We start from the raw sequence: 14,419 nt of genomic DNA, 5'->3' as shown, positions 1-14,419 counted from the left end.
ACTGCTTTCCCAGGTCATAGCAGAGAGCTGGATAGGAAGTGGAGCAGCTGGGTCTCAAAACTGGCACCCATATGGGATGCTGGAGCTTCAGGACAGGGCGCAAACCCGCTGCGCCACAGTGCTGGCCCCTATTTCTTATTTTCTTTTTTTTTTTTATAAATCTTTTTAATTCATTCAAATATTGACTTCTGTGAGGAAATAGTTTCTGAGGTCCCCTTATATTTGTTCTGAACCTCAGAGAGAACCTTTCAGATTTCTCTTTTTTTTTTTTTGACAGGCAGAGTGGATAGTGAGAGAGAGAGAGAGAGAGACAGAGAGGAAGGTCTTCCTTTGCCGTTGGTTCACCCTCCAATGGCCACTGTGGCCGGCGCACCGCGCTGATCCAAAGCCAGGAGCCAGGTGCTTCTCCTGGTCTCCCATGCGGGTGCAGGGCCCAAGCACTTGGGCCATCCTCCACTGCCTTCCCGGGCCACAGCAGAGAGCTGGCCTGGAAGAGGGGCAACCGGGACAGAATCCGGTGCCCCGACTGGGACTAGAACCCGGTGTGCCGGCGCTGCAAGGCGGAGGATTAGCCTGTTAAGCCACGGCGCCGGCCTATTTCTTATTTTCATAATTTGCCCTCTTTCTTTCTTCCTGGTCAGTTGAGCCCGATGCTTGCCCATTGTGTGTCAGTGTTTTCAAGAAAGCAACTCTTGCCGTGTCTGACTTTCTCTCCCCTGCTCACCCCGTTCCTCTTGCTCTGCGTCATTTATTTCCGTGCTGGATTTGCTGTTGCTTTCCTGATCCTCGCTTTTGGGTTACTTTTGTCTTCTTCGTTTTTAAAGTAGAAGTTTAGGTTGTTGACCTGAGAGATTTCTTTCTTTCCTGCAGGAGGCACTGTGGCTATAAAATTTCCACAAAGCCCTGTGTCTGCTGTACCCTCCAAGTTCTGTTCTGTTCTGCTTTTCCTACTCAGAAGCCGCTCCCAGTCTTCCTGGGGACGTCGTCGTCGTCGACTCACTGGTTACTTAGGAGATTGCTGTTCCGTGTGCACCGCTTTATGGATTTCCCAACTGTATTTTGCCATTGGTTTCTAATCCCATTCAGAGTTTCATTCCCACTGAAGGTGCCACACTCCTCTGTCCCGGCTGGATGTGGCCGCATGGGAATATAGTGTAGACACGGAAATGTGGTGTGGACAGTGGTTGGTTCTGGTGTGGATTCTGCGTATTCTACTGGCAGCGGGGGAGTGAGTGTCTGGCCTGGCAGCTGTGGTGCCCACGTCCCAGGTCCCACGTGCCACGTCCCACGTGGAATGCTTGCATTCAGTGCCCAGCCCGGACTCCTGACTCCCACTTCCTGCTGTTACAGATCCTGGGAGCCAGTGGGGATTGCTCAAGCACTTTGGTTCTTGCTTCCCACGTGGGTGACCTGGAGCGGGTTCCTGGCTTCTGCCTCCTGCCTGGCTGTTGTGAGCATCAGGGGAAGCCAGCCAGTGGGTAGTAGCTCTCTGTCTCTGTCTCTTGGTCTCTTCCTCTCATTTCCTCTCTCTCTCTCTCATAAAATACAATAAAATATTTTTAAAAATATTGGCAGCTAATGAAAATTTTGTAAAATGGGGATGGCAAGGATTGCTGGGCAAAGCAGAGCTCTGGCCTCATGTGGTCCAGCAGCCTCTGGCTTTCTGTTTAACTCTCCCAATGAGCCAAAACTGTAATGAAAACCCTGTTTCTTTGTTCCCATTTGATGTAGTCCTATTTTTTAAAACAGGACTTATTTATTTGAAAGTCAGGGTTAGAGAGAGAGTGATAGAGATCTTCCATGTCCTGGCAAACTCCCCAGAGGGTCACAACAACCAGAGCCAAGCCAAAACCAGGAGCCTGGAACTCCATCCGCGTCTCCTATGTGGCTAGCTAGGCCCTAGCTACTGGGCCATCCTCTGCTGCTTGCCCAGGCGCATTAGCAGGGAGTGGAGTGGAAGTGGAGCAGCCAGGACTCGAACCTGCACTTGTCGGGGAGCCGGCATCATAGGCAGCAGCTTAGTGTGCCGTGCCACTTGCTGACATTTTAAAGAATTCTAGGTGGCAGTTTGGTGATGGGCAGTCAGGAAGCCTCCCTCAGAGCCTTTGGAGTCCCCAGCGTCTCCAGTCCCTGATCTGGGGCAGTGGCCTTGGCCTGGCCCCTGCCCGGCTGGTCAGCCTGGAATGGTCCTCCCCAGCGTCTCCAGTCCCTGATCTGGGGCAGTGGCCTTGGCCTGGCCCCTGCCCGGCTGGTCAGCCTGGAATGGTCCTCCCCAGCGTCTCCAGTCCCTGATCTGGGTCAGTGGCCTTGGCCTGGCCCCTGCCTGGCTGGTCCTCCCTAGCGGCTCAGAGATGGCAATACTGAGCCGAGGAGGCGGTGCCTGCATGCTATGACACCGCGGAAGTGGGTGGCCAGATGCCGAGAGCTGGCCAGTGGTGATGAAGATGTGTGTGAGGCAGGGGAGCAGAAGGAGACTCTGCCCCGTGGAAGGGGTGAATGAGCCCGATCGTCTCTGTTCCTCTCGCAGACAGTAAGGGAGTGAGAAGGGTGTGAGGAAGGGCCAGGAGGGGTGCTGAGGGACTCCACACAGAGAGCTGGAGAGGCTAACTGTTTTATAAGTTCCTTCCTTAGTGTTCAGGCCTGTCCAGCCTCTTCCAGGAAGCCCTCCCTGACTGCCAGCCCTAGGGTACCTGCTTCCTTCCAACCCTGTAGCAGAGTCTCTTTGGGTCACTCAGAAGGGGTCCTTCCGTGGCCACCAGTGGTTGGTGGGTAATCACTGACTCATTCTTCCATTCCACAGGTATTTAGTGAGCATGTATTACAACCCAGGCAGCGGTCTATGTGCTGGGGTTACATTACTGAGCAAAATGGGCAAAACCCCTTGCTTTCTGGAACATGGATTCCTCCGTGTGACAGTTGATAGGAACTGTCGCACAACAAGCAGCCGTACTTGCATATTGGATTGTAAAAGCCATCAGTAACCAGGGAGGGGGCAGGGCAGAGCTGCAGAGAGGGGCTGGGGTGGGCAGGGGGAGGCCAGGCGGCGTCTAAGCCGGACATGGCGCCTCGTGTGTGTGTGGTGGTTTCAGACGGGCTCCTGCCGTGGTCACTTTCTTAGCCTGACACAGACTGACTCCTGTACCCAGCAGACACCTGCTGAGCATCCTGTGGCTGCTCCTCCCCTTTGAGGGGCCGCCCGGCTGTCGGCTCCTCGGCGGTGTCCCCGGGCCCCGTCTCCCTGCCCCTGGTGCAGTTCCACGGCTGCTTTACAAGCAAAGAAGACTGTGTCACAAGTGCTAAAATCTTTAAAAGTTGAGCTTTTTGAAAGCAAATTGAATTTTCCTGTGCTGTTTTTAGGGTGGAGTTTATCACTGCACGAACTCGCCTTACTGACTGACCTGACTGGGGAGACAGGGCTCTCGTCCTGTCCACCCGTGACTTCTCGGTTCTTGTCACAGAACGGCTGCTGGGTGCTGGTACTGAATAAGCAGGGTGCCAGGTGCTACGGTGGCCTGGGTGCCGTGCTGGGCATTGGCCTCTGGAGGGCGTGGGGTCCTGTGGTGGAGACAGCGTCCTCCTACAGACCTGCTAACCACCCCGGGGCAGAGCGCAAATGATGCTCCTCCCCTGCCCCGCCTGCACCTCCCAGGGAGTCCTGCTGGGCCTCCTGCAGGCAGTGAATTAATTAGTGCCCTGCGGTTCCCAGGCCCTGTGCCAGCAGCACACAGAGCAGCTGCAGCAGGGCGGACCTTTGCCCTCGTGGGGTTCAGGGTCTCGAGCAGCCGGGCTCTGGCTCCTCTTTTGTCTGCTCCCAGTCACCAGAACAGCCCACCCTGGACTTCTGCTCAGTTGCAGCAGCTTAGTGTTTACCTTGAATGTTGGTTACGTAAAAAAACAGCGCTCAGGGACTGGTGCTGAGGTGTAGAAGGCCAAGCCTCTGCCTGCCAGGCCAGCATCCCATATAGGCACCGGTTCCCATCCCGGCTGCTCCACTTCTGATCCAGCTCTCTGCTAATGTGCCTGGGAAAGCAGAGGAAGTCCTTGGGCCCCTGCACCCACGTGGGAGCCCCAGAAGAAGCTCTTGGCTCCTGGCTTCAGATCGGCGCAGCTCCAGTCGTTACAACCATTTGGGGAGTGAACCAACAGATGGAAGATCTCCCCCCTCCCCCCATAGCTCTGCATTTCAAATAAATAAACAAATCTTTTTAAAAAATATAAGTACCTAGTGAAGGCTCATGAAAATCAGCAGAGAATTGAGACACAGGCAGCTTCTCTTGCCATTCCAGAGAAACGGGGACGTGGGAAAGGGTCCCTACCTGAGCCTGGTGGATCAGAACCAACTGGGAGTGTGTGGAGGGGGGGAACAGTCAGTGCACAATGGCAGAGCTCTCTGTGTGTGGGGGAGGTGGTCAATGTAGAATGACAGAGCTCGCTGATGGGATGGCTCATGCTTTCTGTTTGTAAAATTTCTATTCTATTCTATTCTATTCTATTCTATTCTATTCTATTCTATTCTATTCTGAGGCAAGATGCCAAATGCCTGCAATAGCTGGGTATGGGGTGGGCTAAAGCTAGGATTCAAGAACTCCATCCAGGTCTCCTACCTGGGTGTCAGGGACCCAAGTGCTTGAGCAGTTACCTGCTGATCCCCAAGTGCCCGTTAGCAGGAAGCTGGAATTGGGGATGGAGCTGGGACTTAAACCTAGGCACTCTGCTATGGGATGTGACAGCCGCTAGGCCAAACTCCTGCCCTGAGTTCAAGTTCAAGGAAATGGTTGGGTGTGGTCCCTGGGCTTAGTCTCCACCCCCTCACTCCTCCCACCTAACAAGTTTGAGCCGTAGCCACACTGTGTGCTCACGGTGGTCTCAGCCCACCTCAGGAGCCCGGGGCCCCAGAGCTGCAGAGCCCCAGAGAGCAGGCTCGGCTTCTGACTGTGGGAGACACGGCTTCTCAGAAGTAAGTCCTTTCGTGAGCTCAGACTTGAGGGGAGGCACAGCCAAGGAGTGTGGCCACTTCCTGCCTGGTCCTCCTGACACACGCCCACTCCTACAAACGTTCGTGTTCTCTCTCACGTGGGCTTCTCCACTCCAGGAAAGATTGCCCAGTGCACATCTCATCTGCAGCACGGATCCTGATCCCTCCAAGGCAGCTGTGATTACCACACTGAGAGAACCGTGACGCGCTGTTCTCAATCTGAAAGGCTCATCAAGAGGGGGTCAAGAGCAGGAAAAGTAATAGCTATGAGCCCGTTTCCCCGGAATGGACTTATTAGCAAGCGTGCGGCAGCCTGAAGGAAACGGCTTCCTCCCTCTGGCTTGAGAGGAACGAATCTGTAAAAACGTGATTCTGGCTTCACGTTTTCCTTGCGATACTGGATGTGGTCAGAGCCCTGCACCTGTGGAGCTCCCGGGCAGGGGAGTCTGAGGAGAGCAGATGGGCCGGGGTGCAGGGGCTGGGGGCTCAGCAGAAGCCCCCCTCTGTCCCTCCTGTGTGACCCCAGTCGCAGGGTGAGTTCAGCAGGATTCATGGCTGGAAGTGGAGCAGGTTGGCTCCATTTCCTCTCTCGCTGGTTTTGGGCTGGGGTGTGGTGGATGGGAGTGGCTGAGAGCGGATCCCAAGTTCCCGAGTCCCCTCTGCAGCTCAGACCTCGGCGCTTGCTCTCTCTGTCCGCTGCCTTTTCTCTGAGGCAGCCCAGGGCAGTTGGGGTCCTGCCTGTGGGGCCAGTCCCTGTGTGCCTGTCACCAATTCCAGAAAACCTCATTTAGCATGCAGCTTCTCGCCCGGTGCAGGACAGCCGTGTGAGTGGAAATTGGAGGGTTCATGGCTCCCACGGCCCCACCCTCAGCTTGGGCTCAGCTGGGACCCCTAGCTATGTTTACCATGAGGGTCCCTGGACAGTTCCAAAGATCTGTGTCTCTCATGCATGTTGTCCTCACAGGATGAGTTCATAGTCCTGGACATTCCTTGGAACAAGTTCACATCCACCCCCCCCCCCCCCGTAACCCTGCTGAAGGTGGAAAGACAGGCATCATTGTTGCTCACCAGCCACAGGTTGGGGGAGGGGTGGAGGTGGCTTCCCAGGGCGCAGAGCAGGCCACGGGTTCTCTGTCCACCCTTCCCGGCATGGTAGCCACCAGCCACACGTGGCTTCTGAGCAAGTGTGACCGGCAGACTGAATTTTTAATTTGATGACCTTCTTAAACTTGATTTTGTTTGAATGTAAATAAATCACCTTTTGTGGTCAGTGGCCATCTTATTCCCTGTATGGTATCTGAGAGTTCTTTTTTAAGATAATTTTACAAAGATTTACTTCTTTATTTGAAAGCGTTACACACACACACAGGGGGAGAGACACACAGAGGGAGATCTTTCACTCCCCAGATGACCACAACAGCAGGGGCTGGGCCAGGCTGGGGCAGGAGCTTCATCTGCATCTCTCACATGGGTGGCAGGGACTCAAACCCTTGGGCATCTTACACTGCTTTCCCCAGGCCATGATTGGGAGCTGGATTGGAAGTAGAGCAGCTGGGATTTGAATCAGTGCCCATATGGGATGCTGATGTCATAGGAGACAGCTTCACCCACTTGTCCACAATGCCAGCCTCTCGGAGAGCTTCTTAAAATATTGGTAGATTTTGACATAAAAGCAGATGTTCTGTGAAAGCCGGAGTATCTGAGTGGTACCTGCTGGCCTATAAAGAAAGCACATGGCTGTGATTTCCCCACCCCTTTTCTTGACTAAGTCACCAGCCGGGGAGCTGGCACTGGGGTGTTGGCCGGGCACCCAGCAGTGGCGGGGAGCTGTCCGTGGTAGGGAGTGTTGGCCAGGCACCCAGCAGTGGCGGGGAGCTGTCCATGGTAGGGGGTGTTGGCCAGGCACCCAGCAGTGGCGGGGAGCTGTCCGTGGTAGGGGGTTGTTGGCCAGGCACCCAGCAGTGGTGGGGAGCTGTCCTTGGTAGGGGGTTGTTGGCCAGGCACCCAGCAGTGGTGGGGAGCTGTCCATGGTAGGGTGCTCATGGACAGGCAGCCTGTAGTGGGGAGTTATCCGTGGTAGGGGATGCTATTTGACATGCCCCCAGCAGCAGGTGCAATCTCAGAATTTTCCTTGTAGGCCGAGAGCCAGGGGACCAGCCCAATCCCAGACAGAGGCTTCTAGGCCCGTTTGGCAGAGAGCGGACAGCTGCTTGTGTGACTCAGGCCTTGGGGAGCTGGTGGGTCAGTGGCTCTCCTGTCCCTTTTCTTGGATCTGGGCAAAGCTTGATGCACAGAGAAGGAAGCAGACCTACAGAGCAGGAGGCCTTCACAGCCCTGTGCTGGATGGGTGCTTGTTGTACTCTCTCTACAGTGACTTCCTTGTCAACACAACAGTCAGTCTACAGCTTACAAGAGCCTTCCTGTGTATAAACATACTAAGGATGGCCTTTGCCCTTTTCACTTATATGAGCCACATCCACATTTCCCCTCTTCCCCAAACACATTTGTCTCTCTATGAATTAATGAATGTAGGGTTTCTTACGTGACATCCAATCCCATTTCAGGCTAATAAAATGAGGAATCAGCAGCATCACTCACCGCTCATGGGGTAAACTTTGTAGCTTATGAAGTCCTTTCCTACTGTTGGTCTCATGAAGCTCCTAGAAGCCCTTGAAGTCACCGCTGTTCCCTCCAAATTCTAAAGTTCAGAGAGTTTGAATCACTGGTCCCTGGACGCACAGAGAAGTAGAAGGCGACAGAGCCAGAACTCAGGATGTGCCTTGCAATTGGAGAAACAAGAATCTGAACTAAATGACATTGGAACATTTCTGGGGTGTGGTGTTTGCACTGTGCAACGTGCATGTGAGGGGTTGGAAGGGGAGGGGGCTCAGAGGTGGGGCTCAGTCTCTTCTGCGGTGTAGGGCACTGCTAGTGGCCATGAACTAGGTTCTGCCAACACTGCCACTCGCTTGGTTGAACTTGGCCTTTGTTACTTCGGTTGACAAAGATGAATGCAACAATGTATCATATTCTTGGCACCCTGCTGAGTTCAGGGTTTTAAACTGAACTTTAATGTTTTTCTCTTCTAGAGTAAATGGATCCTTCTATGAGATCTTGCAAGTGGATTTCGGAATCGACAACAGCAGTGGCCTGGCTGGGGCCCAGCAAATTACCTGGCAGGTGGAGTACCCAGTTGAGGACACCATGAGTGCGCTGGTCGTCTCTGAGATCTTCGTCAGCCAGACAACCTTTGTGGGCATCGTGCCTCTTGCCATGGTGAGAAATTGGGCCTCAGCGGAAGTGCCAAGGAGATTTTCTTTGAGTTCATTTACTGTTCAGAGCAGCACAGTGCATTGTATCAGCTACTGTTTTCCAGGCACCTGGTCCTCCTTGTTTAAGTAGGGAAAATATGCTTAAGTCGTGTCTTATCTATTTTCTTTCCATATTGGGTGCTTGGGAACTACTCGGGGTCTGCTCTGCCCCCCGTCTTCATTTGTGCAGGTTGCTGAAGGGTTTCTGGGGAGCCCTCGCTCTCTCTCGTCTCTGTCTCTGCGTCTACTGGGGCAGGGGCTGCGCTGAGTGAAGACGGCTTCACGGAAGTGAATCAGGGTCACGTGGTGGGAACAGCGGCTCCGTCAGCCAGGGACCAGCCCCTCGTGGAAGGCTTTGCCCGAGAGTGCCCAGGGCACATGGGATGGACAAACCTTGAAATGGAGATGGAACAAGAAGGCCAGACGGGGCCCCAGGGTCCATGAAACGGCTGAGGGTGCTGCTTTGTTGTCTGGGCGGTAATGGAATTTCTTCCCCAGAGCTTGGCTGAAGCTCTGTTCACAGCCACGCCCAGGGACCACGTGTGAGGGTCGGGTCACAGTGTGCCGGTGAGGCGGAGCTGACACGTCCATGGGAGAGCCACGTGCATGGTTCGGATATATTCTGTACTGCTTTACCTTCCTGTCTGGGACCAAAATGGAGGCCATGCCCAGATAGTCCAGGGAGATTCTGTGGACGCTTTAGACACTAGAGTGGAGACCCTCGAGATGACAGCCTTGTGTCCTGCAGTGAATTCTGCTGTCCTCGTACCTGGGGTGTTTTGAGTATCCTTAGCGTCAACCTGGAGCACACTTTGTCTTCCTTGCCCCACCGAGTCTTTCTTCAGCCCAGCCCTTTCGGAGGTGTCTTTCCTGTTGGCTAAAGTCCGCCCTGCTCCCTGCCGGTCCATCCGTCCAGCCACACTGCCCTCGGCTAATTTTCACAGGCATCCCTGGCGGGTACGGAGGGTTCATTTTCAGTCTTCTTCCCAGAAGGCTAGGGTCATGGTCAGTTTTGTCCACGTTTGTTTCCCGGCACCCGGTACGGTGGCTGTTTGTTGAGGGAGCAAACGGACCTTGTGCTCTAATCCAGGCGTCTGACGGCACTTGGTGGGAAGGCCCTGTGCAGGGACAGAGGTGGGTGGGTGTGGGTTTAGGGAGGAGTGAGGCTGTCCTGCCGTCCCCCAGGGAGATTTTCTGTGTACTCTCCCATCCTCAGGCCGAGGGTCAGTGGTCTGTTTCCTCACAGTTCTGACTGCTTGGCTCCATGCTTAATTAGTCCACTAGCTCTGAAGCTTCCGGATACTTCCAAGGATGGAATTCAGAAGGAGAGCGCTGTGCTGGTGCACCCCTAGGGGACGTCCAGCCCGTAGGCCCCCTGTGGGCACTTGGAACAGCCTCCGCTGCTTTCCCAGGTACATTACTCGTGAAATCGTTTGACCTGGCTCTGCCAAGGTGGGTAAATCTACAGCAGGCTAATTTTTAAGTTGATAATTTTGTATGGCTCATGAATAATGTTATAGAGATCCAAGTGGTCCTTGGCAGAAAAAAAGGTTTCATGTCCCTGGACTGGTGCCAGCTCCTGGGGGACCTGGGAAGGGGTATATGTTTACCTGCCAGGCGGCTCACAACAGGACAGGTGTGCAGACCAGGGCTGGCCAGGTGCAGTCCACAGGACACAACCCAGCCTGCTGCCTGCTTTTGTAAGACAGCCTTATTTGGACACAGCCACGTCCATTTGTTATGGGTTGTCAGTGTCTGTTTGAATGGCCAGACATCAGCGCTGGCCGTTTGTTCAGAGCTTCAGCATCCTGTAGCGAGTGCCACGCCTCGGAGGTGGCCGATGAGTGGCTGCGTGGCTGTAGCTCTGGTGTTATTAGGCGCCAGGGCATGGCTCGTTTGTTTCCCAGGACAGCCTCTCCTGCTGAGATCTTTGCCGAAAACACTCAACCCTCTCTGTCCACCTTCAGCTCAGGTGCTGGGCTGACTGGGCTCTCACAAGGTTGGGCCACGAGCTAGGGACCAGACGGAGCTGGGGGAGGGGCTGGCGGACCCTGCGTGAGTGAAGGGCAGAAGTGTTTGGAATGTGGTCAGGATGCAGGTCACTTCCTGGTGACAGGAAGTGTCAGTTGCAGTGTTGCCTGCAGCTGTGCGGCTTGTGGACAGGTGGTTCTCAGCTGCCTTGTCTCATCCATTCCTGATTTCTCTCTCTCTCTTTTTAAGACTTATTTTATTTATTTCAAAGAGTTACAGAGAGAAGTAGAGACAGAGAGAGGGAGAGAGAGAGAGAGGTCCTTAATATGCTGGTTCACTCCCCAAATGGCCGTAACCGCCAGGGCTGATCTGATCTGATCTGAAGCCAGGAGCCAGGAGCTTCTTCTGGGTCTCCCACATGGGTACAAGGGCCCCAGCACTTGGAACAGCCTCCGCTGCTTTCCCAGGTACATTAGCAGGGAGCTGGATAGGAAGTGGAGCGGCCGGGACTGGAACCGGTGCCCATGTGGGATGCTGGCATTGCAGGCTTGGGCGTTAACCCACTGCACCACAGCACCGCCCTCCCCCCGATTTCTCCCTGGTCTCTCTTGGGAGGTAGGTGCTATGTGTGCCTTGCAGGGCGTGTTCCTCAGACTGCCAGGGACTCCCCATCTGGCAGATCTCGCCTCTGGCTTCGGTTAGCACTGGCAGGGTTTGGATGCTGAGTGGTGCTGTGTGCTACCACTGTCTCTTATGAAAGGACTTCCAGGGAGGCCTTCAGCAGTGTTTTCACCAGAACGATGGCTGGGAGTTACCTTTGGGGTTGTTTTTCCTACTTGGTTGTTTGAGCTGAAGGGTGGCCTTGAGGAGAGAATTATGCCTGCTGCTCTTGAAGCTTGGTGCCTTGTATGTCCTTGGTCCTCCCTCTCCCCTCTGCTTCTCCTTTCCTTCCCTCCTCCTCCTCCTCCTCCTCCTCCTCTGTGTCCTCCTCCTTCCAAAGCAAGACATGAAAAGTGCAGGGCAGCTAAGGCAGGGGTTGCACAAGGCAGGGAATGGTGTACCCGTCCATAGGAGGCACAGCAGGAACCGCTGTCACTGCAGGAGCGTCTCACCAGACAGAGCTTTGTGGTTATGACACGACGTGATCTCTTAAAGAATATTGACTGGGGCTGGTGCTGTGGTGTAGCGGGTAAAGCCGCCACCTGCAGTGCCGGCATCCCATATGGGCACTGGTTAGTCTTGGTTGCTCCACTTCCGATCCAGCTCTCTGCTATGGCCTGAGAAAGCAGTAGAAGATGGCCCAAGTGCTTGGGCCCCTGCACCTGCATGAGGAGACCCCGAGGAAGCTCCTGGCCCTGGGCTTTGGATCGGCGCAGCTCCAGCTGTTGCAGCCTACTGGGGAGTGAACCATCGGATGGAAGACCTCTTTCTCTCTCTCTGCCTCTCCTTCTCCCTCTGTGTAACTCTGACTTTCAAATAAATAAATAAATAAATAAATGATTCTTTAAAAAATAATGTTTATTTATTTATTTGAAAGCTAGGGTTGGGGGAGAGGGAAGAAGGAAGAGGAAAGAAGGAAGAGGGGAGAGAGCTGCTGGTTCGCTTCCCAAATGGCCACCACAGCTGGGGCTGGCCAGGCCAAAGCCAGGAGCCAGAAGCTCCATCTGGGTCTCCCATGTGGGTCCAAGCACTTGGGCCATCCTCTGCTGCTTCCCAAGAACGTTGGCAAGGAGCTGGATCAGAAGTGGAGCAGCCGGGACTCAAACCAGTGCTGTGAGAGGGAATGCAGGTGTCCCAAGTGAGAGCTGGACTTGCTGCATCCAGCGCCTGCCCCAGAACTTAGCACTTTGGCTGTAGGAGGTAGAGCAGACCAGCAGCTGGGCCCAGGTCAGGCCATAGCCAGCCACCCCACACGAGGGCCAGCACTGTTCCCGCCCCTGGCTGGAGAGAGCAGGAGGTGCTCCCAGGGGAACTGGACTCCCTGCTGAGTCAGAGCCACAGTGGGCCTGTCTGGTTGAGTGGAGCCATGGGAGACTCACCTGCTGCTGAGGAGGGGCCGGGCCAGGGGAGGGATTATCTTGGTTTGTGCCTCCTGCCTGCTGGGGTGGAAGCTTGATCAACACCATCTCCAGGAGTCCTGGAACCCGTTAGCGGAAGGCGGGGACATGCACCTGAGGGCCACAGCGCCCCCTTGCTGGTCTTACTGTGTGACGCAACTCAGGTGAGCCAGTGTGACTCAGAGCCCGCGGAGCTTGTGCCTTTGGGACTTGGCCACACGGAGCCCCCTTCCTGCTGGGGCTTCCTCGTAGCCCCTGGCCCAGCACGTCCTGCCTTGGCTGCCTTCCCCCTTTGCATTCTGACTGTTCTTCCTGGAGAGGCCTCCTCCTTCCCGGTCTCGCTCGCTCACTCTCGACCCTTGTAGACCGCTGGATGTGACTCACGCTCCCTTGTGTGCCTGTCCGTCCAGTTGTGAGGGAGAACTCAGCAGGAGGAATTCCACGTGGAACGTTGCTCACCAGAAGTGGGGAGTGGGGGCAGCAGGGCCTGGTTCATAGGACAGAACCGAGGAATGCGGGCTCAGCAGATGGAAGGAGCAGGTCAATTGCCAGGGTCCACACAGCGTTCAGGGGTGAGGCCTCACACACACACACAGACACACACACATAGACACACACAGAGACACACACATAGATGCACACACAGACATACATACACATAGACACACACATACAATCACAGGCACACACAGACATGTACACAATTACACACACAGACATACACACATAGTCACACACAGTCACACACAGATACAGACACACACACATAGATGCACACACAGATACAGACACACAGAGATACAGTCACACACACATATACACACACATAATCACACTTAATAACACACAGATATAGACACACACATATAGACACACACAGACACAGACACATACACAATCACACAGAGATACAGACACACACATATCACATAATCACATAGATACAGAGAGACAGAGACACACACATAGACACACACGATCACATACAGATACAGACACACACATAGATGCACACACACAGACACACACAGATACAGACACATACAATCACATATAGTCACACACAGATACAGGCACACACAGATACAGACACACAATCACAGACACAAACATGCACACAATCACACATAGATACAGACACACACAATCACACACACTGATACATACACAGACACAGAATCACAGACACACAGATTCACATATAATCACACACAGACAATAACAGACACAATCACAGATACATTAACAGACACACAGACACATATACAATCACAGACATAGACACATACAATCACATACACAATCACAGTCACACAGATACACACATACAATCACACACAGACACACAATCACATAGAACCACACACAGATACAGACACACACACACATAATCACATAGAATCAAACAGATACAGACACACACATACACACATATATACAATCACAAACACACAGAGACTAAGACACATACAGACATACAGAGACACACACAGACACACATACACACAATCACATATAATCACACATACAGATACAAACACATACACACATACAATCACAGACACAATCACAGATATATACACTGACGCACACAGACACACGCAGTCATACACGCACACATAGACACATGCACAGTCACAGACACACACAGTCACAGACACACAGTCACACACACAGACACATGCATAGTCACAAACACACACAGGATCGCAGAGTGTCTGGGAGCCCAGGGAGGTGGTCCCTCAGCTGGGAGGGGTGAGGCAGAAAGGGGAGGGAGGGACCAGGAGCCCCTGGACAGGGTTTCAGGCAGACGGAAGCAGGTGCTGGAGCCATCACTCCTGGTGAATGAGAGAGGAACGGGAACAGGTGGGATCACTGGGGTGAAATCGCGAGGCCTCGGGAATCCTTTGTGTCTCACGTTTCCATTCCTAGCAGGGCAGCCCGGTGGTCCGTGCCTCCCAAGCCCCCTTGTGAAGAGGGCCGTCTGCCCAGGGGGAGCCGAGACACGGTCACGGTCACGAGGCTGCTGCGGCATCCCTTTCAAAATCCGCGGGGCGTTGCAGCCATCCCTGGGCCTGGAAGTGCTAGCTCGTGTCTGTGGCTTC

General features: G+C 54.0%; 1 protein-coding gene across 1 annotated transcript in view; it reads left to right on the top strand.

The window, feature by feature from the left end:
- Positions 1–14,419, top strand: part of LOC133752336 (transmembrane protein 132B) — a 374,345-nt gene that overhangs the window by 257,914 nt on the left and 102,012 nt on the right. Inside the window, exon 4 of the mRNA XM_062182828.1 lies at positions 8,065–8,251. Within this exon, the coding sequence (XP_062038812.1) occupies positions 8,065–8,251 (187 nt within the window). The remainder of the gene's footprint in view (positions 1–8,064; positions 8,252–14,419) is intronic.

This window comes from Lepus europaeus, chromosome 23 (genome assembly GCF_033115175.1).
Source record: "Lepus europaeus isolate LE1 chromosome 23, mLepTim1.pri, whole genome shotgun sequence".
In the NCBI taxonomy this organism is placed as follows: Eukaryota; Metazoa; Chordata; class Mammalia; order Lagomorpha; family Leporidae; genus Lepus; species Lepus europaeus.
This window is presented reverse-complemented; position numbering and strand designations above follow the sequence as displayed.